At 35.6% G+C, this 23,653-nt stretch overlaps 1 protein-coding gene across 1 annotated transcript in view; it reads left to right on the top strand.

Moving 5' to 3' along the window:
* Positions 1-19,840, top strand: part of CUNH8orf34 (chromosome unknown C8orf34 homolog) — a 326,713-nt gene extending 306,873 nt beyond the window's left edge. The window contains 3 exon segments of the mRNA XM_090284894.1: positions 2,363-2,456; positions 17,770-17,829; positions 19,107-19,840. Coding sequence (XP_090141020.1) covers positions 2,363-2,456; positions 17,770-17,829; positions 19,107-19,114 — 162 coding nt within the window. The 3' untranslated portion in view covers positions 19,115-19,840.
* Positions 19,841-23,653: the final 3,813 nt, after the last annotated feature.

Below are 23,653 nucleotides of genomic sequence, written 5' to 3'. Positions count from 1 at the left end.
ATTCCTTTGATATATTTTCATGTGTGTGTGTGTGTGTGTTAGTTTTTCTTGCTGGCTCTACCAGGTGCTCTAGGCATCTTATTTATTTCCTGCCTTGGTCCAAGAATCCATCATTTCTCCAACAGTATGATTCTTTTATTGAAAAGTGGTACTACAAATTAAAACCTGGGTGGTAGTTGTGTTCATTGCTTTTAGGGTGTTGTGTTTAAGTCTTCTCAGCTGCCAGAGCAGAGAGATATATGTGTGATTACTAACCCATGTATATATAAATATCTATTAATATTTCTATATGTATTCATTTGTATATTTAGTAAGATAAATATGAGTTTATACTTCTGTCTCCAACTCTAATACATTACACTTGGATCATTCTAACCTTGCTTATCTGTAAACTCCTACTGCAACTATCTATCTATCTATCATCTAGATATGTAGTTTTTAGAATTGTTAACCTGTATGCCCATAGGAAAGAAATTTATCAACTATAGCACAGGTCTTATGTACAGTTCCTTTTGTCTTTGGTCTTATAAACTTCACTCTTTCAGTTACTTGGGTCAGCACCTTATTATCCCACTCCCTCGAGTGAGGTTGTTTCATACATTTTTAATGCATTTAGACTATTTCATCACTCATCCTGGGATCTCCCAGCCTTGGTGCATTGGGACAACACTCCAATCAACTGAGCTACCAGACCAGAACCATAAAAAAAAATTTTATACAAAGTTAACATATAATGTTTGCTGATGTCATGTTTCTTAGAGATCAAGGGTTGTGAGACTTTGTTTTTTATATTAAATTTTCAGTTACTATTGGCATATACTATTATATTAGTTTCAGGTATACAATATAGTGATCAGACATTTATATCATTTACAAAGTGATCACCCCAGTACGTCTAATGCCTATCTGACTGTGAGCCTTTATTTTTGTCTTACTGGTATTTTTCTAAGCAAGATAAAGCAAGCTATCTCAACTCAGAGGAAAAGATCATCAAAGAAGGGGGGAAGATAGTAAATGAATTTGAGAGCACAAAGGAGTGAATAGACAGATCATGTTGGTTTTGTGATTTTAATTTTCAAAATCTGTTTGAAAATATTTTCTTGAATCATGACTTAATAAATATGAGATTGCTTTATTCTAAAGGGGATCCATCCTTCCTTTCCCTTCCTTTCTTCCCTTCATCCTCTCCCTTTTTTTCTTCTTTACTTTCTCCTATGCAAATGTCTACTGAGTGAATACCTATATATTTTTGACCAGGCACTATATAATAGACACTGGAAATACACAAGTGAAAAAAGATATTCATGTCCTCAAGGGCTTTCCACACTATTTTTGAGGCAGGAAGATATGGAAGGACGATTACTATATCATAATTGTTCTAGTGGTACAGTATGCATATATAGGAATAGAGGATAACTCTGTCTTGCAGGATCAGGGAAAGCAGTAGTGACAGATAAATAAATTTAGTGCATTCTAGAAAAGAAATATAACATGTGAGAACATCTTGGCAGATCATACAGAATGACAAAATTAAGCAGCTACCAGTTAATTATAGTTGGAGTGGGAGTATCAGTCAAAGAAGATGAAGATGGAATTGGTGGCAGATCAAGCTGGACAAGTATGGGTCATGAAGGGCCTTGAGTTTAGATATTTTCTGGGACTAATGAAGAAGCTACTCAAGGATAATAGACAAGGGGAGGGCATTTTACAAAACTCACTTTGGCAGGAAATTAGTGGGAAGAAATAAGGAGCATATCGAACTTTATCCTAGAAAACTCATAGATGGCTGTTACTACTGTCAGAATGGGAGATAACGAGGGTCTGCTTAGGTCAGTGGCAGAAGGCATGCAGCAACAAAGAAGTATATGAGAAATATAATAATAAAAATAAGGAAGTGAGAGGAGAAAGGAGGTAGTGAAGTAGGAGTACTGAAAGGTAAAGTTAATAATATTCTCTAAATCCTACTAAACTTTATTCTTATTAAAGGGAATTTAAAGTCTTGATGACAAAAAGGCACTATTTGTGCAATTTTATAATGGGTATTTTATTATTATATTGCCAAAAACAAGTACCAAGATTTCCTCAAAAATGTTAATTCAGGAAGGAACATGGTCAAGGTTATTTCTTCTTATTATGACATTAAATCTTATTAAAAGAAAAGTGAAAAAAGAAAGAGTTCCATGTCATGTCTATGATATGAAAATAACTAAACTTAGAATTCTTCTCTGCTGTCAGGACATTTTTATCATGGTTTGTTGATCAGGTACTTCATGGAAGTTGAACTGTTCACCCATATTTGTCCATATTGGTATTCACAAGTTTATTCTAGAGTGTAATCTGAAATGAATGTTTTCTTTGGCAGGATGAATCTTTAAAGCAATTGCAGGTGGTTCACCAACCATGGATCTTGCCAAGTGACACAGAAAGTGAAGGAGTGGAAGCAGAACAAGAGAAACGTGAGTAGACCTTACTGTTTATTGACAATTTGATTTTAGCCAAAGGAAATCTACAATGAAGATAGACCTCTTTCATAATATCAAATGATGTCTGCAAATAAATTCAGACTTTATTAGGGAAAACATGCAAAGATCAGCTATACTTCAGGTACATAGATCTTGATTCAGTGGTGCCATAACTGTGTTGCAGATGACTATAAACTGACTTTCTGGAGACAAAAAAAAAAAAAAGAAATCTTAAAAAAGGAATTAGTCATCCTGAAGACCAACACAAAATGTCCTTGTTGAATGTGAATCTTCTATAAATACTGTAGAGTTAGATCACTGATAACTTGTGATTGTTTTTAAAAGTTCAAAGTATGTTAAGATCAGTTCATTATTATATATAAAATTATCAGTATTAGTTAAAAGATTAAATGTAGATAAAGTTGACCCTTGAACAATGCAGGGTTGGGAGCCAACCCCTGTGAAGTTGAAAATTTGTGTATAATATTTGACTCCTCCAAAACTTAAATACTAATAGCCTAGTATTGACCGTAGTTCTTCCCGATAGCATAAACAGTTGATTCACGCATATTTTGTAGGTTATATGTATTGAAGATTGTATTTTTACAATGAAGTAAACTAGAGAAGATAAGATGTTATTAAGAAAATCACAAGGAAGAGAAAATACATTTACAGTATTTATTGAAAATAAAAAATGGTATAAGTGGACCCTTGTAGTTCAAACCCATGTTGTTCAAGGGTTGAATGTTTATAGAAACTGTTTTAGGTTCACAAAACAAACTGATATTACAGTACTTAAGGCAGAATATATAACTCTTGACTTAAATGGCAGGATTAAAATCATAACAAAGAATGGATTACTATAATTTGACATGACTCGGTGCATACTCTCCAGGACTCTGTTGATATTGTTAAACACATGGGTTCAGCACCCTAGATGAGAGGTTAGTGTCTGAATTATATAGAGAAAACATCAACTTTTAAAATAATAACTATCCAAGTTTACTTTTTTAATCAATTGTAGCTGGCACAGAAAAATAAAGATTGTAAGTGAATGTATCCTTTGTGATTATTGGTGTGAAGTGATTAATAAATAATTTCCCTGATACCTAATGTGTTACACGGGTAGCATTTATGATTCTCCACCTGGGGCTCCAGGAAATTCCTCTTCCAGGTTAAAAGGCATTTAAAAGCTCATGAGCCAGGAGAGGGAGCTAGGGGTCAGCGCTCAGGTGAGAGGGGGAGGCACAGAGCCCAAGTGTCCCTCAGATGGCATATTCAGAGATACAATGAGCGGTACAGTGACATATTACAGATTTCATTGGAGGGAAATAACACCTTCTATGGAAAACAACTATGAAGAATCAGAAAGCAGATTGTACTTTAAGGTGCTTTAAGCAAGTACAAAAATAAGAGTTTTTTGGAAGACCTTTAATTCAAAGAATCCTAAGTAAAATGGTTGAGGAAAGGAGAATCCCCCAAATTTGATAGAATTGATAGTAGCCCAAAGCTTTTATAAAAATAAATGAAAGCACACTTAGATCCCCACTCCCTCCACTCTCCACACATTTAAGTGCATATAAGCTCTCATTCTAGAGTTGGATTTAATAATTTTTACCAAATTTTTTGAGGCCTTCCTAAATTTTGTATTTAATAAAAGCCCTTCAAGCTAATTGTGTGTATTGTATAAAGACAATATATGGGCTTGTTTTACTCTTGTAAGCACACAGGTTCCCAAAGTGGGCAACATTTACAGGTAAACAACAGCCTTACAAGATGCACAGTGTGTTAATTCTATGAGTATGCTATAACTTATAATGAACTAAAACTTAAAAGCAAGGAAAGAATCAATCAAAATAGTGTATTTAATCCAAGTCCAAATTTAGACTTATTTCCTTTCTCTCAAATCAACATGTCTCCAATCACTATTAAGTCTAGAAAACAGCTTAATAATGCAAAGGAGATAAAAGTCTCCAGAACTTGCTTTAACCCTTATCTAATCGTACCACCTTTCTGCATATACTTTCACAAGATTTTAATAAGAATTTATAATCATGTCCTGTTCTACAAGGATGCAAATTCTTTGAGAGAAGAAATCTGTTTTCTTTATCTTTACCTAATAAGACCTCAGTAAATATAAAGAGAATGAATGAATGAGTATTTGTACAAGTTATTTCTTTGGTACTCTCTAACTTGTTTTTTACAAAGTTGGAAATTTAAAACAAAATAAATAATAATTATGACTGAATAATTGTAAAAATTATTTAGTTTTATTCAGTTTTTAATATCGTATTTATAGTTTAGCCTGGGCTTTCACCTTATGGTCGGTCTGTCACCCAAAGAAGACTATTCTTCAGCTCTCCTAAACATAGACCTAGAACCAAAGCTCTTTGATTTCAGCAATTTTCACTTGGAAGTGACCCTTGACAATGGTAAATCATTTGAAATAATATTAGGGTTTAAAGATAATTAGGTCGTAATAGGAGCCACCTGAATATGGAATACTAGTTAGCATGATAGCTAAGCTCGTAGCACTGACATGCAAATAGTTTTTAAGAGTGGCATCCAATTTTCAAGGTTTGGGACAGTGAAAGATGGTGCCACAGAAGTAATGGCACCACCATTGATACTTGTATTCAATGCATGTGGTTTGTGGAACAGCTGGCGAGTACATATAGATAATCTACTTATTTATTTTCTCAGTGAAAGGGAATAAATTACATAAATCTATTGAACCCAGCACCTGATTTAGAGTCTAAAGTCTCATTTATTAGAAATTTATGGTGAGGAAAAGGATAAGATTCCTCCTTCCAACAGTAACACCTGTTTCTTGACTCAGCTTTCTATGAATCACACCTAGATAGTTTTGTGAAATTTTCTAATTTCTCGAGAAAAAACTATCATAGCAGAAAGTTTCAAAATAATTTCAGGATCTTTGTAGTGGTGCATATTTCTTTTTGCATCATTTTAAAACAAGACATAGCTCAAATAAGTTTTATTTAAGAGCATCTTTTAGGAAAAGTTGTCTTAATTAAATGGGAAGGTTTAAAAAAATTTATTATAAATAATATAAGCAAAACCCTTAATTAATATTTTCTTTACTTTTAATACTAAAGTATAAACTACAAGTTTAAAAAATTGTATCAGCATGTGCTTATTTCTAATCTCTCAAATTAAGGTGCAAGGTCACTAAGAAATTCAAATCATATGTATTTGGATCTACTGGAGTACTTGTTTGATACTCATAATGTTGGACTCCACTTTAGACCTATTGAATCAGAATCTTTGTGCATGGAATTCTGAATTCTGCATTTCTAATTAGCTCCTCACGTGATCTTTGTTTATTCTAAAGATTGAGAATCACTAAAATGGATCTATAAGTTTGGATAGTGTTTTCTAGTTTGTCCATTGTAAAGTTACTTCTAACTCACCTTTCTATACATTTCTCTGGAAGCAAGTCACTAATTCTAGCTTGCATTCTACAAACATGTTATTCCAATGACTTCTGGCCTCTATAGTTTCTGAAAAGAAGTCAGCATCTAATATTATTGAGGAACCTTTGTAGATGTTGTTGTTGTTGTTTTTTTCCCTGCTTTCAAGATTTTTTCTTGGTCTATGTCTTTTGATAAAGTGATATGTAGGTGTGGATATCTTTGAGTTTATATTATTGAACTTTCTTGAGCTTCTTGAATATGTGGATTAATGTTTTCATCAAATGTGTGAAATTTTCAGCCATTGTTTCCTTAAATATTCTTCCTGCCCCTTTTTATCTTACTTCTCCTTTTGGGAGTCTGGTTTTATGTATTTTGATACACTTGATGGTGCCCCAGAAGGTCTCTGAGAAACTATTTATTGGTCCGTTTTTGTTTGTTTGTTTGTTTGGTTGGTTGGTTTTTTTTTGAAGAATTCCTCAGATGTTTCTATGACTAGATTTCAAGAGACTTAAGTTCTTTGATTCTTATGCCAGGTCAAGTTTTATTTTGAGACCCTCTAGTAAATTTCACATTTTCATTACAGAATTTCTATTTTCCCCCTAATATTTTGTATGTTTTATCGGTAGTCTCACTTAATAGGAGTTCATTCTTATGTTTTTTTTAAATTTTATTTGACATGATTTCTTTTAGTTCTTTGACTATATAGTAGTTGATTAAAAGCCTTTGTACAGTAAGTCTATCATCTGAGCTTCTTCAGGGAGAGTTTCAATTGACTTTCTCCTGTTTATGGTTCATACTTTTGTTTTTAGCATGTATGATATTATGATTATAAAGCATGTCACTTTTTTTTTTGTTTGTTTGTTTAAATCTGAATATTTAATATAATTTAGGAGCTCTGGAAATTGGACCATCTCCCCTCCCCTAGCCCATTTTGTTTTTGCTGCTGTTCTTGTTATTATTGTTGCTACTTTTTATTTAGTGACTTCCCTGAACTAATCTATAAAGTCTATATTTTTTGTTGTATGCAGCCACTGAAGTCTCTACTTAGGATCTTAGTAGTTAGCTAATGATTGGGCAAGGTATCAAGGATGCCATGAACACTCCAACAGTTTACACAGAGCCTATAGGTCAACCAGAGGTGAGAGATATAGGCTTATCAGGTCTTTCCTGATCAGGTGCATAACATTGTCTTTCCCGGTCAGATGCATAACATTGCATCTGTGTGACCTTCTCTGTCGTCGGCAGCTGTCCGTCTCGAGAGATGATGGTGTAGCTTCTTAAGAGCCTATCTGCACCGCCGAGAATGGCTGTGCAGTCCGACTCGGGAGTGACACGGTATCTGTCTCCTCCCGTGTTGAATCGACATCTTGCGATGACGCTGGAGTGTCCTCTCCAGTGAAGCTGAAGCTACAGAGCCTGGGCAGGGTGATATGGAGGGTCTGCTGTTGCCCATGCAGCAGACCCCCCCTCTCTTCGCAGCTGAAGGGTCCAAGGGAAAGACGGAGTCAATACAGCTTGGCTTCAGGTGCGCCGCAGGAGTTGCCGGTGTTGACTACAACGTCAAACCGCCTTAGGGACTCCGGCTCCGGATTTTCTGTCGGGGTTTACTCCCTTAGCCTTTCCCCTGAAGAGGTATGCCGCAAGGCAGCGGAGGTTTTTTGGAATCAGAGTTTTCCTTCTCTGATGTGCCCTGACTGGAAGATCGAACCAGCGACACTTAGCTCGCAGGCCGACGCTCAATCCACTGAGCCAAACCAGCCAGGGTAATGTGACCTTCTAGTTCCACAGAAATATGCCAGAGCTTTTTAAAGCTTTCTATGAACATCTCACTTGCCAGAATTTCTTTTTTAATGTTTTGATAAACCTCTTGTTTGTTTCAACCAGTATCACTGCCTCAGGCAGCTGCCATGTAAAACTATTGTCCCTGATCACTTTTGACAAATTCATAGAGACAGAGTTTCTCACTACGTGAACTTTAATTCAGGTCAAATGAAAAAAACAAACAAACAAACAAAAAACCCAACAACAACAACATTCAAGTAAAGATTTTCCAGGCCGCTTCCATTTGGTCAATTCTTGACACTTGTGCCCTGGTAGATCGTAGGCTGCTTTTTTGTAGCTACAGCTCTTCTGGGGCTGCTCATTTTCAAAGCTACTGCACAGCTACTGATATTGAATAAATTAAAGCTGCACAAAAATTACTGTTCATATTATTTAATAAGCTGCCTTTCTTTAATAAGTGCTCTATGAATTGTTGCAAGTTTCTGGTTCATTTCCAGCATTCTGAAAAAGTTGATTTTGGTGATTTTGCTAGTGTTCTCATTGCTTTTATGGAGGAACAAATTTTTGAAGATCCCTACACACCAATTTTAGAAATGCTTCTCCTCTCCTATTTTTCATGATTCAATCATCCTAGTTTCTCTTTGTTTGAGGAGTGAGAGTATGATATCTTTGTAATGAGCTATAGAACCAAACAATGTCTGCTTCTTTGAGTCCTAGTTCCATGAAAGTGACCAAAACAATTATAGTAAAATCAGTTTTGAGAAATTCTACATATTATATATGAGAGACTCTCCATTGTAAAACATGCCACCGATATAACAACTTTTCAAAAGAAGCAAGGCAGCTCTACAATTTTAAATGAACAGATGAGGTGTAATCAGCATCCTAGCTTAAAATGAGGAAAAATATTCTTCATTGTTGACTTGAAGAAATGTTATATAGTATTTTCTAAAACATTTATATACTAAAGTCACCGAACAGTCCTATAACAACAATATCTGTTTGATTGTGTTTAGTCCAGGGTTTGTTTTGTTTTGTTTTTATTTACTTTCATTTGTTTTTATTTTGTTTTTATTTATTTTTAAGTAATGCCCATTGATTCCTAGTTTCAAAATGCCTATAATTTGCAGAGTGCTTATTAAATTCTGGAAGAACAAGTTCAGGGATTTTAGGAAGAGCTAATCTAATCTAATTTTCTCAATATGAATTCTCTCCATTTAGTGAAGAGGAAATTGAGGCTCCAAGCAATTGTAGGCTTGTTCATGTCACCTAGTTAGTAGCCAAAGGAGGACTAGAATCAGTGGCTCTTGTTTGAGCCCAGTGATGTTTATCCCCATTGCTTCATCCTTCACTCATGACCTCCCTTTATTCCCCTTACCAGGGGTGATAAAGTCAATGCTGTGACTCTTGAGAGTCAAAGTGCTTCAGGCAGTAGTGGGGCTATAGTTTTCTACTATCCCCCCAGGATATGGCCAGGCTTTTCACCTTGAAGAAAAACCTTTGTCCTCTTTAACCTAATGTCAGGTTATTTCTTTCCAGGTGGTCTCCCAGGATTCATATTTGAGTCATGCTTTAGGCAGTGGTGCTATACCACAGCTGAGTATATTAACAGGCAAAAGATAAAGCACTAGCACTCTATCTAATGAAGGGGTAGAGGCTGTGTTGGAAAGTAGTGAGCTGTGGAAAGCATAAAGACCACAATAACTTGATAGCTAATTAAGTCACGTGTCAGGGCTCCATGAGACCTGTAACTCTCAGGATATTAATAGTATTAGGTGTGGCATGAGAAATAGGGTCTATATATTTCAGGAGATAAGTGAAACAGACTTAAGTAATGCATTTAAAAGTCATCTGGTTTATCCCACAGAACACATGTATTTATAGAAAAAAAAATTCACACACTGGAAACAAGAAAGAATAAAATGATAATCATAACACAATACAAATACCACGAGGATAACAAGAAAGATGAAATCTTAAAGTAAAAAAAAAAAAAAAAACCTTCTGGCAAATTATAGTTACTTTCAAAGGCCAAATAAATCCTAGTAGTTTTTAATCTTACATTGAACATTCAATCTTATGAGTACTTAGAAAATTCTAAGGCTTTGCCTAAGAAATTCAGGACATCTGAACTGACACCAGGCAGTGGTGTCCTCAAATAAGTCCTCAAAATTAGAAATATCAACATTTGCGTGTTTGGTAACTGTTACCATTATGAATATTTAAGGATTCATCTGTAATCAATAAATATAAAAGTGAGTTAATAGCTACTGTTAATTATCTGTTAGGAACAAAGCATTCTAATGTCAAATTGCAATTTTTCTTTATAATACTGATTTTAGAGAATATTTTTGGTTATAAATATATATTTGCAATTTCTAGAGGCCAAATGCCTCTGAATTATTCATGTGGCATTCTTACTTTGAAATGTTTCCCATGTCTGTGGTAAAATTCTGATATTATGAATGGTTCAATTGATTTTTAAGCTCCTAGAAAAAATTTAAAGGGTAGCATTTAATGACATATAAGACATAATGTCACAAACCAATCTATTATTATTAAGTGTAATGGAAAAATGCGCCAGGTTGCTCAGCAATATATAAGGTTACATGCTTCAGACTACCTGCTTTGTTTATTAAAACTCCCTAGTCACATGCAATAGTAGTCAGAAATTTTCATAACAAGTATCAGAGAAGCCTTTGTTTAAACAACAAGACAGCCAAACTGTTTCTTTGGAGTGCAAAATTCTTTGGATTAGAGTATTGTATGGGAGTCTTTAAAATTAAAAATAGGAGATGCATGGTCCTTTTTTTGTTATTTAAAATAATAAAAGGTACGAATGAGTAGCACATGTTTTTATCACTTTTACCAAATATTTGTTTGTCTTGGAATATTCTTATATTTGCTATAGGTGTGGCTAACACTACAGAATAAAATTATGAACACAGAATGAAGGAAAATCTAGTTTATTCTTTAACTTGGATGCATTTAGTTTACAAGGCAGCCTTATATCAGATAAGATATATCTTTCACAAATGAGAAGACTTTATTGGCTGGCCGCAAGTAAAGCCTGTTTGTTCTCTATGGATTTTGTTCTGTATATATATCGTCGTCGGCAGCCGTCCGTCTCGAGAGACGATGGTGTAGCTTCTTAAGAGTCCATCTGCACCGCCGAGAATGGCTGTGCAGTCCGACTCGGGAGTGACACAGTATCTGTCTCCTCCCGTGTTGAATCGACATCTTGCGATGACGCTGGAGTGTCCTCTCCAGTGGAGCTGAAGCTACAGAGCCTGGGCAGGGTGATATGGAGGGTCTGCTGTTGCCCAGGCAGCAGACCCCCCCTCTCTTCGCAGCTGAAGGGTCCAAGGGAAAGACGGAGTCAATACAGCTTGGCTTCAGGTGCGCCGCAGGAGTTGCCGGTGTTGACTACAACGTCAAACCGCCTTAGGGACTCCGGCTCCGGATTTTCTGTCGGGGTTTACTCCCTTAGCCTTTCCCCTGAAGAGGTATGCCGCAAGGCAGCGGAGGTTTTTTGGAGTCAGAGTTTTCCTTCTCTGATGTGCCCTGACTGGAAGATCGAACCAGCGACACTTAGCTCGCAGGCCGACGCTCAATCCACTGAGCCAAACCAGCCAGGGGTTCTGTATATATATATATTTTCAGTTACTGTGAGAACATGAGCATCTTCATACCAGCCAAATCATTTTGTGATGTCCTGGGCTTGTTTTGCAACATTGACCTGCTACACCTTTACAAATTAAGTGGACCTGGACTCTTTTTTGGTCTGAAACCAGCAATTAAGTTAAGATTCTCCAATAATGCCCTGGCTGCTGTGGCTCAGTGGATAGAGCGTCAGCCTGCAAGCCAAGTGTCGCTGGTTGGATTCCCAGTCAGGGCACATGACTAGGTTGCACATCAGTTCCCTAGTTGGGGACGAAAGTGAGAGGCAACCACACACTGATGTTCTCTCCCTCTCTTTCTCCTTTCCCCTCTCTCTCTAAAAATAAATAAATAAATAAGTAAATAAATAAATTTTTTAAAAAAAGAAATAGCTGGTGTTAAAAAAAAAATTCTCCAATAAGTATCATATGCCCCATAGGTCAGATTATTTCCTTAAAACAGTCATATTTATGGATCTAGAAAAGTCAATCTATTTACAATGGGAAGCTGGAATGTGTTGAGCTTTAGGCAAGAAAGATAAAAAATGAGGATATGATCTCTTTAGTAAGAGATACATAGCATGAAGCATACTGTCTCTTAAGAGGTAAATAGAATGTTACGGATGCCAAAGGAGGGAAACATCACATTGTGTCAGAACATGGGATGAGAGAGACCTTCATGAAGAAAACTTGGTTGTTGTTCAAATCTTCCACATCCTTCCTATTTGTTATAATATATATTATGGTATTCATCAACTAACGCCTTGTGTGTCTGTTTCAATTCAGTTACATTCCCTTGGTTTTTTATCACATAGCCTTGTCACCATATATGCCTGCTTAGTTTTTATAAGCATTGAAATTGTAGGTGACAAATTACAAAGATAACTTGAAGCCTCAGGTGATATTAACTTCTTCCAGAGAAGGTTTCACTTTGCTTCTAAAAGAAGTATTGAGATAATAGCAATCCTAGATTATTTGAAATTCAACAGAAAATTGAGAAGATTTTATTAAGTTGGACTCTATTCATTGAGAGGGATGGCGTATTTCCATTTCCTTACTCCCCTCCTACAGTGTGGCCCTTCATAGCAGCAACCCCAAACCTAGGGAGTTTATTTGAGTCACCTTCCTCAGTAACACTGATGCTTCAGATTTTGTCCTGCTGGCTGAGGAATTGTTGCAATCGCTCTTTAGGTTGCTAGTCTCGCAGAATTTTCTTCTGTAACTGGCAGGTACCTTTTTAGGAAGCATGTCCTCAAACTCCATGCTTATTTCTGTTTATCTTCTTATTCTCCTGTACATTGGCCATTTAATACTTTATTGTTTTTTGAAAGGTCTTCTGATGCTTTTAGAAATAGTTTACATGTTTTTAGTGAGATGCTTTATCTGGATAACTTACCCAATCATTACTGTATTATCAATTTCTCACCTCAAAATATTTCAACAAATTTGGGCAGAATTAGCACATTTTCAGATTATTGCATTTTGTTTTTATAGAGTAATAGAAGATTAACTTTTTATTGCTTTAATTTGTTCCAAGCATAGTGTCAGATACTTAGCATGCGCTTGGTAAATATTAGTTAATTCTAAGTTCTTACTTTTTGACTTAGCATATAACATGTAAAATGGTTTCTATTCATGCAAAAAGTTAATGGCAATGTTTAGTCTATCTTCTATCACATAAGGACTTCTGTCTCTCACTCCTTATTAGGCATCTACTTACCTTTACTCATGTTATTATTAATGACACTGTGTTCTTACGTCTGCATGGAATTTGTTCCCAGACACTTGTTAGGTTCTCACTGCAGTTTATTAATGGACTCACTTTTTTTCATGAGCATGCACGTGTCATTTAATTATGTCAGTGTGAGACTAATTTCCTTTTTCTGGAAGCTGTGAAGTGGGAAAAAGTGGGAGTCAGGAGACTCATCAAAGTTTCTGCTTCTTCCCTGTGGTCCACAGACTAGTAAATTGCAGAGAAATGGCTCACATTTGTGTTCTTTGTGTTTACTTAGTTCCCAGATTTTAATTACCAGAGGTACATTAACTACATGGGAATGAAGGGGAATGCTGTCCTCCGGCATATTCTCTGTCAAGTACTTTCCGCCTTTTACTCACTAACCAGGAATGATTTACCTTTTCGTTTGTGAAACCACAGCTCATTTTTCTTAATTATTCTATGGTGTTTGCATTCAACTTGTTGACTCTCATATACCTTGGCACTTCAGAGGAGAGAAGGAATGTAGTCCTAATTTGGGGCAAAAAGAATGACCCTACCTTGGGTGGCCTCGTGGGTGGTATTGTGATCCTGTGCAGTGCTCTCACATATTCTTGCAGGCTGTGTGAGTTCGTCTCATACCTACCAGTTGGGGTACCTGCAATTACACCATCACTGATCCCAAACTGCCTTATTATTTCATTCTCCTTTTTCCTTCTTTTTCAGACTTGTCTTACTCTTCTCAAACCAAAGGAGGGAAAAATCAATGTTCTAAGCACATAACTTCGAAAATGTGCCATAATAAATTTTTCTCACTGAGAGAATTAGCAAATAATCTAATAGCCATTAATTTAATAATAAATCCAAAATATTGTCCCATAGCCAAATAAAAAATAGAACTACAAAATCAATTTGGAGGATATATTTAGAATTATAGCATTCCATTTATCCTTAAAGCTTATTATGAGTAATTGACATTTTAAGGTTTTACAGAAACACATGCATCTCTAAAAGAGGAGGAAATGAAAGAGGATTGACATTTATTCAATTTTTGTAGTGCCTCCTTTTATCTCTGTGACAACTTAATGTGTGACTGATAGTACTCTGATTTTATAATCTCAGAGGTATTAAATATCCTTCCCCAAGGATACACAATTAATAAGTACAATTTATATTCTAACTTAATTTAAGGTCCTATGTTCTACTCTGAAATGTCATTCTCCTTCTAGAAGCTGAAAGAGGAAAGGTGGACAGAAAGTTTGTATAAACAGAATCAAGAGAGGAATTGTTTCACTGAGACTGAGAAATCCTGTGAAGCATGAAAATAAGGAAAAGTGACATATAAAGAAACAAGCAGTAATACATTTGGGTAGGAAATCTGCTTTTAATATAACTTCAACTTGATTTACTTATATTTACACTGTGCTCCAAATTATTATCTACAGGCAAAGTCATCCAGAAAATTAAGGGAGGCATATATGATAAACATAAAAATTAAAATTTAGACAGGATAAAATAAATAACATTTAGTAATTACATTAAGCATGTTTTCAATCTCATAGTAAGTTATTTAAAATAGAACAACTGTTCAAAGAATGCTGCCAAATTTCTTCAAAATGACTTGTTTTGAAATGTTGACTAAATATCCAAAAACTCTATATCAACTTTAGTATGATTAAACATTCTTCAGACCAAAAACATAGTTTTTCTTTATAGTCTTTAACATAAATTCTATGGGACTCTCGCCTTCATATTAGGACAAAAAGGATTATCCATTTGTTAACATTCAAAATAATTTTCAGAAAATTTCTACCAGTAATATAGACTTTGTAATTTATAAATTGCTTTCACATATTTAATTACATAAATTAACCTATTAGTTAACGTTTAGTCTTAATATTCATATTTTACATTGTAAGTTTTTAACACACATTTAATAGATATTTATACATTCACTGTTTATTTGTTTAATAATATTCACTGAATGAATAGAATGCATGATTCAAGTCTGAGCCTCCATCTTCTGATTATTCAGGAAGGCCATGATTAGCAACATGGACAAATTTGTGTAATAAATGGTTTATCGGTACACACAACCAAAGATATGTTCAATGACATTTCAGATGTCCACTATGTTGTTCCTCTGTGTTAATGATAGTTCAGGGTTGCAATGAACATGGTCTTTAATGTAGCATTTACATCAATTTCTACACGTATTTGTAATGCATTACTTCAGGTGATTTGTAATGTTGTTTTTCACTGAGTAAATCTGTATCTGCAGCATTTGAGAAGAAGAAGGTTCTAATGTGTAAACAAATTAGCTTTATTTCTAGAATTTATGGCTCCTCTCTCACTTGCTTGTTCTTCAGGCGTATCCCACCCCAAAGCTGCTTCATCTCCTTCATTCTCACAAGCATGAGAAATAATGGGCTACCCCTTATATTTAGTCCTATTTCATAGAGGGAAGCCATATAAGGCTGGATACCTAAGTCCATCACCATACAAGATCAATATTATGTCAAAATTCAGTTCAGAAACTTGAGACTAGTTACTTCTGTCTTTTATTCCTATCAAAATAAAATCACATCAATTTTGTATTCTTAACCACCATAGATATATTTCCTGGAATCTTCCACTATGTACTGTGCAAGTGGAATTTGATTTGCAAACCAATTGTCTTTTAATGCTATTCAAGGAACACTCTCCATACGTTTCTCTCTCTCTCTTTTTTTTTTCTTTTGCCTTATTTGAAATGGGTTCTTCTAGAAAATACTGCTTTCCTGTTAGCTTTCAATAGGGAAGTTGCTCCTTCTTTCAATTACTATGTGTCTTAGCATGATGCTTGCACCATGAGGAAGCTTTAACAGTATACTTGAAATTCACTTTTTTTTTTAGGCTTATGCCATTTGTCCTCCTGTCTGGTTTCTTTCCTTGTCACTATTATCCTACCAGTCTCTTCTGTTCTTTCATGTGGGTTGCATACATTTGGTTCATTGTTTTCTTCTCTACCACAACCCTTATTATTGAATAGGTCATTTTAACTATCAGTTGGGTGACTTATCCAATGTCGTACCATTATCATTCCTCAGCCCTCTCAAATTTAGCGGTCTTCTATGGCAATGTACTTTTTTTTTCTTGTCAGAAGTAAAATAGTGTCCAACTCTAAAATTTTAGTTTGTTATAATCTACTCTCTGTCCCTTAAGATTCTCTATTTCCTGTTAAACCTACACTTCAGTTTTGTTTGGGACCCGGATAGTTCACTACTCCTTCTTCTTCAAGTATGTCAGGGCACAGCTTCACCCTAAAGCCCACGCTGCACAGAACAGTGATGCTAATAGTGTGGTCCATTAACCAGCAACATCAGCATTAGCATCTCTTGAGAACTTGTAAGACTGCAGTTTCCTTGGACTCCCCCCTTCATTTACTTAAGTAAGAAACTCTGATAATAGAGCTCACTGCAATGTTTTAAAAGCTCTCCAGGTGATTCTGATACCCCTAATATTTGAGAACCACTAATATAGGGCATTGATTCAACTGGTCTCTTGCACCTTTAATATCTTTGGTTGGTAAAGAATACCCAGAAATGAATGCCTCATTATTTTGCCCCCAAACTCTTACACATAAGATTTCTAAAAGTGTACCAAGTTCTCCAGCTTTATGAAATGAAACACTCACTTTCCATATAATATCACTACCTTCAATCCATAGGTCCTTTGTAGTTCCTAATTATCTAAATTTGAATATTGTAAAACTGTCAGATGCCCATTACTTGATGATACATTCAAAGGCATTTCCCTGATAACCATCCTTGGTGGAAGATTGTGATCAATGCTAATTGGCTCAAGGTCACCTATATACGAAAAAATAGGGACAGAATTTGAATTCGGGTCTATCTGAGTACAAAACCTGTGGTTTTTCTATATCACTGCTGAATTATATAAAGCAACAGTTTTATTTATATGCTTTAGTTGAAGCAGTACCTACCAATGAGTTGCATAAAAACCTATTATCAAATCACTTTGATAAATATAAGGTTAAATACTTTTCACTATTGTAGAACTTTTAAGAGCTTTGAATATCTTTGGTGTGTATTGATTCCTTTATTCATCTGCTTTTATGCTGTTTTATTTCCTCATGGTTTTAAACTTGTCCCACTAGGCACTGCTCTTCTGCCTCAGGGATGCATTCAGAAGAATTACATTTAGCATGCAATATTATAGATATAGTGTGTAGGTATGTATATGCACTACTTCATGTAAGTCTCATAATAACTTTGTGAGGATTACATGAAGTTACAAATATTATAGCATCACTATACTGTGATATGTATCTGTCCAATGGTGAATAAGCTGTGTTAAGGTAACAGTCTGTAGAACTTACTTTCCTGCCTAAACCATGATGAACATGAGAAATATGACTTTGATTTAGGTAGTATCTTCCTGCAATACACATATGTATTCATGATACTATCCAGAGGGACATTTTGCCCTGGATTTTGTTTAAAAATAAACAAAAGTTTACACTGAAAATGAGTGAATTATGAAAGCACTCACTATTAAACAGTTATATGTAATTCCAGCTCACTATATACTATAAATGTAGTTTTATTTTAATTTCAATTAATCTTCACTAGAAGTTGGTTAAACCACTAGGAAATTATGTTTAATAGATCTGTTTCTTGGTCCAGCATATTATCTCTTTTTCTTTCATTGTGCAGGTTCTACTGATCTTCTTCTTTGTGTTCCATGTTCTTCTTGTCCCACTCTGGTCTACTCTGGTATGTTTGCTCAGGGCACTTAATATCAATGTCAGGTAATTATGGATACTATACTACAACTGCTCTAAGTTCAGGTTTTTAGAATAGATAATCTTCAGGACCCATAATGAGAAAAAAGATTTTCTTCCAAGTACTCTGCCTAACATTTCCTTCTTTTTATGATGTTCTGTGGATCTCAGGCTCCTCACTGAATCTGTATTCACTGAAAAGGTGAGATGGGGACTTTGAGCTCCTTCTTCTTGGCAGGAAAATCACTTTTAAATATATATGAAATGAAAACATATTCCCCCACTGGCAGACCATGCATCCATGGCACCATTCAATATCTCCTGGAGATAGAGCATCTCAAAACAATTTCATATTCATGGATATGAAGCTAGTCTATGAACTGGATAAATAAAGGTGAGCAGTTCATAGTATCTTCTCTCAGGTATGTCATACAGAGAAGCAAAGGTTGAATTTATCCTTAGCACTCTGAGTCACAGCATATCAAAATTAGAAAGAAGTTTGGAACCATCTACTTCTCTTTCAGTATAATGCTGATCATTTTCTCTGCAAAACATCTACCAAAGGGTCATCCAATCCCTACATGAAATGAGAAATGAACTGCCTCCTTTGGCAGCCCATTCAATTTTGTTCTACTCTAATTGCTTACTGACCCAATAATTCTATATTAATAAATCACCTAAAAATAATCTGTGCAATGCACCACTGCATAACCATCAGAATATTATGTTCATTGCACATGTTTTATAATAAAATGTGGGGATCATTTTATAATAAAGTATGGAAAACATGTAAAAATGAAAAAAATAACCTCATGATCAACAAAAGAGGATTAAACATTTACAGCAATCTATTTAATAGAATATGATACATCTATTATTAAGGATGGATATATATTAACTGAATATATACATATATTTATACAGATTTTACTGGGTGGATCTAGCTATTTATACATATATGTATATTCTGATGTGGGAAATTTTTTACAAAAATTTACATAAAAAATCAGTCATTAAATTAAATATAATTTATTTTTGTTATATGTAACACATACACATGATACTGTCTGATGGTTACAAACAAAAAGGTCTCTAAAAGCTTATGCACCCCCATGTTCATTGCAGCATTATTTATAATAGCCAACACATAGAAACAACCTAATTGTTTATCAATACATGAATGAATAAAGTTCATATATATTTTTTAATATGCTACACTATATACATTTCATTAAGCACATTTTGTTTTGTTTTGTTTCTCTCCTACAGGTCTGTGAACAGGCAGAGGTTGCGAGTGCTCCTTAAGGAAATTGCAATTATTCAAAACCTTATGTATAGTTCTGATTTCATTTACTATGTGTAATCATTTAAAAAATGTTTATTTTTATAATATCAATAACAAACAAGTACTCTTGTAATTAGGGGGTGTCTAAGTGTGTATCAGAGAACACTAAACCTGACAAAGGATTCTGGGGAACTCAGGATGCCTGCTCTTCCATATAGTGTCCTGGGTTTAGATTACTTTATATCTAGCTATTAAGATTACTATTTGATACAGTAAATATTGCCTGATTCAAATAACTTTGCTTAAAATTTTTCTGTATTTTAACTTGTCTAGGGTTTTCTATTTCTTCTATTTTTATAATATTTTCTCATTTTTAGATTAATAAACATACTTACCCACATGTGCCAAGATGTGCCACTTAGATATCTCTGGGAGTTAGCTGTTTGGTTTCATGACCTGCCCTATGTGTTCTGTGCAACAGCGAGGCATATTCTCCACCACTGCTCCTTTCTGCAATACTGTCCCTGCTCTTAGCAAAACAAATAATTGATATGTTAATGCAATAAAGCAGATCAATAAGGAATGAAATGCATGCCCCAAAGCATATGCAATGAAAATTGTTTGACCATTTACCCAGTTATTGAACCCAAATAAGACTATCCATTTTAAATTTGATATATGCTTGCTTTTGGAATGTGTTATGCATTGATGCTAAGTGACTGGATCTAAGTAAATTTATTGAGTATCTCAACTGTTTGTTTTATTTAATTGTCTTAATTTAAGTTTTCTTTCTGGACCTTTAAGGTATATGATTAAATTATAAAATTGGCTATATAACTGTCAAAGAAACAAATGTTAAAGGCCAGAATATGGCTAAAGAATAAACAAAGAAATTTCAGTTGTATGAATGAAGTCATGTTCCTAAATCAAAAAATACATTTTCTTACATTAACATTTTCATCTGCATAGAAACTCATGAGACTGATTTTCATCAGTTAATTTATTTTATAGGTAGAAACACAACTTATAAAAGATGGGGTTTTTTTTTTTAAGCAAAACAGAGAGAACACAAGAGAGTAAGGTTACAGAAGCAGAACGATCCTCCATTTAAATATCCTACCACAAAGAATATTTCTTCAAAAATGTCTAACTGAGGACATAAATGTTTGCCCTATTCACAACAGTCTTTCTATAAAGTGTGTTATCCCTAATGCCTTCATCTGAGCCATACTTTCCTCTAACCACCACTTGGTCAGTTTTTCTCCTTTTCTCATCCACTGCCCTATTCCTAGAGACACTCACCCTACTACATGCCATATCAAACTCAGGAATCAGATATGCCAGGATATCAAGTATATATTTCAAAAAATGCTACCAAATCCAGACAAAGCCAGACACTAATTCAAGTAGTAAAAATAGATTTTAATCAGTGATAAACTGTTACAATAGGGAAGAGGGTCCAGCCTGAACTGAACTCAACTTCTATTTGTGCAGAGGTACTGTATGAATGAGGGAGTAGGAATGGGAAATTGCCTGGGCTTGAACAGAGTCGAAGAAATTGAAAATTTTTTAAAGGCAGGTGTTGGTCTGTGGGAAACTCACCTGGTTTTGCCCACTGGTGCTTATCAAAGTTTGGCTTCTGTCCTCCCATGGAGACTGAAATAGGGGGTCTATCTTCAAGTGTTGTCTGGAACAATCAGTAAATCCTTTGGGCAGCCTAAGCTTTCCCAGACAGGAACTTAAGGGGGCTGAAATCGTCATTCTAAGGATGCTGCTTTGAGCTGTTAAAAACTATGCAAGTGTTTGTTCAAATAATTTAATGTGCAGGTGTCTTGGGGTGGATGAAATCATTTGTACTGAGAGTGCGATGTTTATAGGCCAAGTTCAAGGTCTGGTCAAGAAGAGGGCTGAGAGGAGCCAGGCTAGAGTTTGATCAAGCAGAGACTTTTTAATCAATGCCAAGTAGGCAGGACACAAACACACACAGACACACACACTTCACAATTTTTGTTCTCTCTTACTTGTCAACTCTAAGAACAGAGGACAAGGCCAGTAAACAGCTAGAGCCCAAATCAGGAAATTTCTCTAGGTTGCTTTCCTATCTCCTGTTTCAAGTGTTATACATGAATCTAAATCTGTTAGCACTCATCTGGGCTCCCATTACTAATTTTGCCTCTTTTGTATGTCTTAACAAATACCCAGAGTTATTACAATGGTAGGGCTTGAAAACCCCATGGGGAAAAGGGTTCTAGAAATGTTCCTCATATTTCCTACTCTAACATAACCTCTGTAGACAGATGGCCCTAAGTCATACCATGGCCTTTGGGTTTCTCTGACTGGTAGTCTCTGACCTTCTAGACATGGAGGCTGGACCTTTACTGTCTGCGGCAATACAGTCTTGTGGGGAAAACATGCATATGAACAGACGGTTTAAATAAAGTGTGTATATGTGCAATGTTGAAGACATTTACAAACTAGGCTATTATGGGAGCTCAAAAGAGCTGTTGTGAACCCAGGTTTCTGGACTTGGAAGAGTATGAGTTGTGGGGTGGCTGGGAAGTCAAAGAACAAAGAAGCATCCATGGAAAAAATAATGCCTCAGCTGGTTCCTTAAAGATGAAATGGAGTCAATTGAATAATAAAGACAAATACAAGGGTCTTAGGGAGAACAACAGAATGAATCTAGTATGGAAGTCTGAGTGAGCAGAGCGCGCATGAGGATGAGAACAAAAAATGTGGTATTTATTACTGGAGCACATAGAATATCATATGAGGTGACAGTTGATGGGACAGAAAAGTGGGCATGAACTAGGTTTGGAAAAATTACATATGGTACCCTGTGGTCTTCAATGTGAGTTTCTCATCAGAATCAGAGATGCTTAAACCCCACTCTCTGGGATTAAGATGCAGGTGGTTTAAGGTGGAGCCCAGTCATCAGTATTTAGTTAAAAGCTTCTTACTTAATCCTAATGAATAGCTGAGGATGAGGGTAATTGCCAGAGAGAACAACTAAGTATTTTCCATGGTAGAAAGGAGTGTGACACTGTCAGATGAATAGTTAGGGGAGCTCGCCTGGCAGTATGAGGAAAATGACAGAAGTAGAAACACAATGACTGGGCAAACATGGACATTGAGAAATGAGTTAGGGAGCTGCTTCACGAGTTAAGAAATAATAAAGGCTTATTTAGATTTACTGAGGCAAATATGTTAAGAATCTAACTGTGGTTAGGATGTTCTGGAAGGCCAGAAAAATGCACCTTTGGTGGAGCCCCCAGGGAAGAGACAGCAAGGAGTGTGACTCTTCATGTGATGTCACTACACGGTACACTTAAAGACAGACACAAAAGAGAAATGTCACATGAGCTATTGGTTTACCTCCTTTCTTTGGAAAAAAGGGATGATTCCTTCCCAGGCCTCTGAGAATGTCAAGTCCCCAACCCTGCTTTATCTAACTTAGTCAGCAAGCATCTGTCAAATACCCACTTTTTTATCTAATACCATTTTAGACTGGGAGGCACAGGAGTAGTGGGGCAGATGTGGCTGGGATGGGTATAACATGGACAAATAAACAATCACTTACAATGGAGCTTAAGAGTGAAAGACAGGAAGCTAAGAGACCACACCTGAAGAGCATTTAATCGACATTTTGGAAAAGGAATCTTGGGCTTTGGTTAACCTGCAATCTAAATGTAGAGGGTGATTCAGGTAAAATTGTGGGATGTCAAGAGAAATTATGGATAATAATAGAGTAAGTATCTGAAGAGTATTTTGAGAGAACAACATGTATAAAGATACAGAGAGAACGATTGCATGGCATGTCAGGCAACGTGCACAGTTGAATACTGTTGGAATGTAGGGATGCACAGCATTGGAAAGTGATACAGACAAGAAGTTAGTAGCAGCAGAACTATTGTCGGTATTATAAGGTATATTTTATTCATGGGCAAGTGAGACAGAGGGAGCGTTTTGGGCAGGTGAATAGTAAGATTTCCATTTTAGAAAGACAATGTTTTGCTTCAGTGTGGAAAATGGATCATAGGGAGATGAGGCTGGAGAATTGCTAGGACACTTCCAGTAATCAATATTGGAAATACAAAAGAACTTGGATAGGAGAGGGTTTTAGATGGTTGATGATTAAAGATGGGTTAGGGGGAATTGCAGATGGTAAGATTTCTGGCCAAGACACCTGGTAGTGAAATGCGTTTGGAATGAAGGAAAGATGTAGATGGAATTTAGTCTCTTTAGTTTCAAGAGATGGAACATATCCAAGACTTTGAGCATCACCAATCTAAAAATGGCCAAATAGAGCATACTAGAAAACAAGGTCATAGATGACATCATCCAATTAGAGTATATGCAGTGAAAAGAAGATAGAAGACTCAGGAACACACCAGTACTTAAGGGACAGAAAAAAAAAATGATTTCAAGAATAAAGATTTTATGTACACTGGACAGAGTGGGTGGCCCACACAGTTTCTAGGAAGCAGGTCAAAATCAATGCACTTCAAGGTCCCCAGTTCCTGTAAGCACA

This window comes from Furipterus horrens, unplaced genomic scaffold (genome assembly GCF_987537825.1).
Source record: "Furipterus horrens unplaced genomic scaffold, mFurHor1.1.pri manual_scaffold_7, whole genome shotgun sequence".
NCBI lineage: Eukaryota > Metazoa > Chordata > Mammalia > Chiroptera > Furipteridae > Furipterus > Furipterus horrens.
The sequence above is the reverse complement of the archived record's forward strand: the minus strand, read 5'-3'. Positions and strand labels throughout refer to the sequence as shown.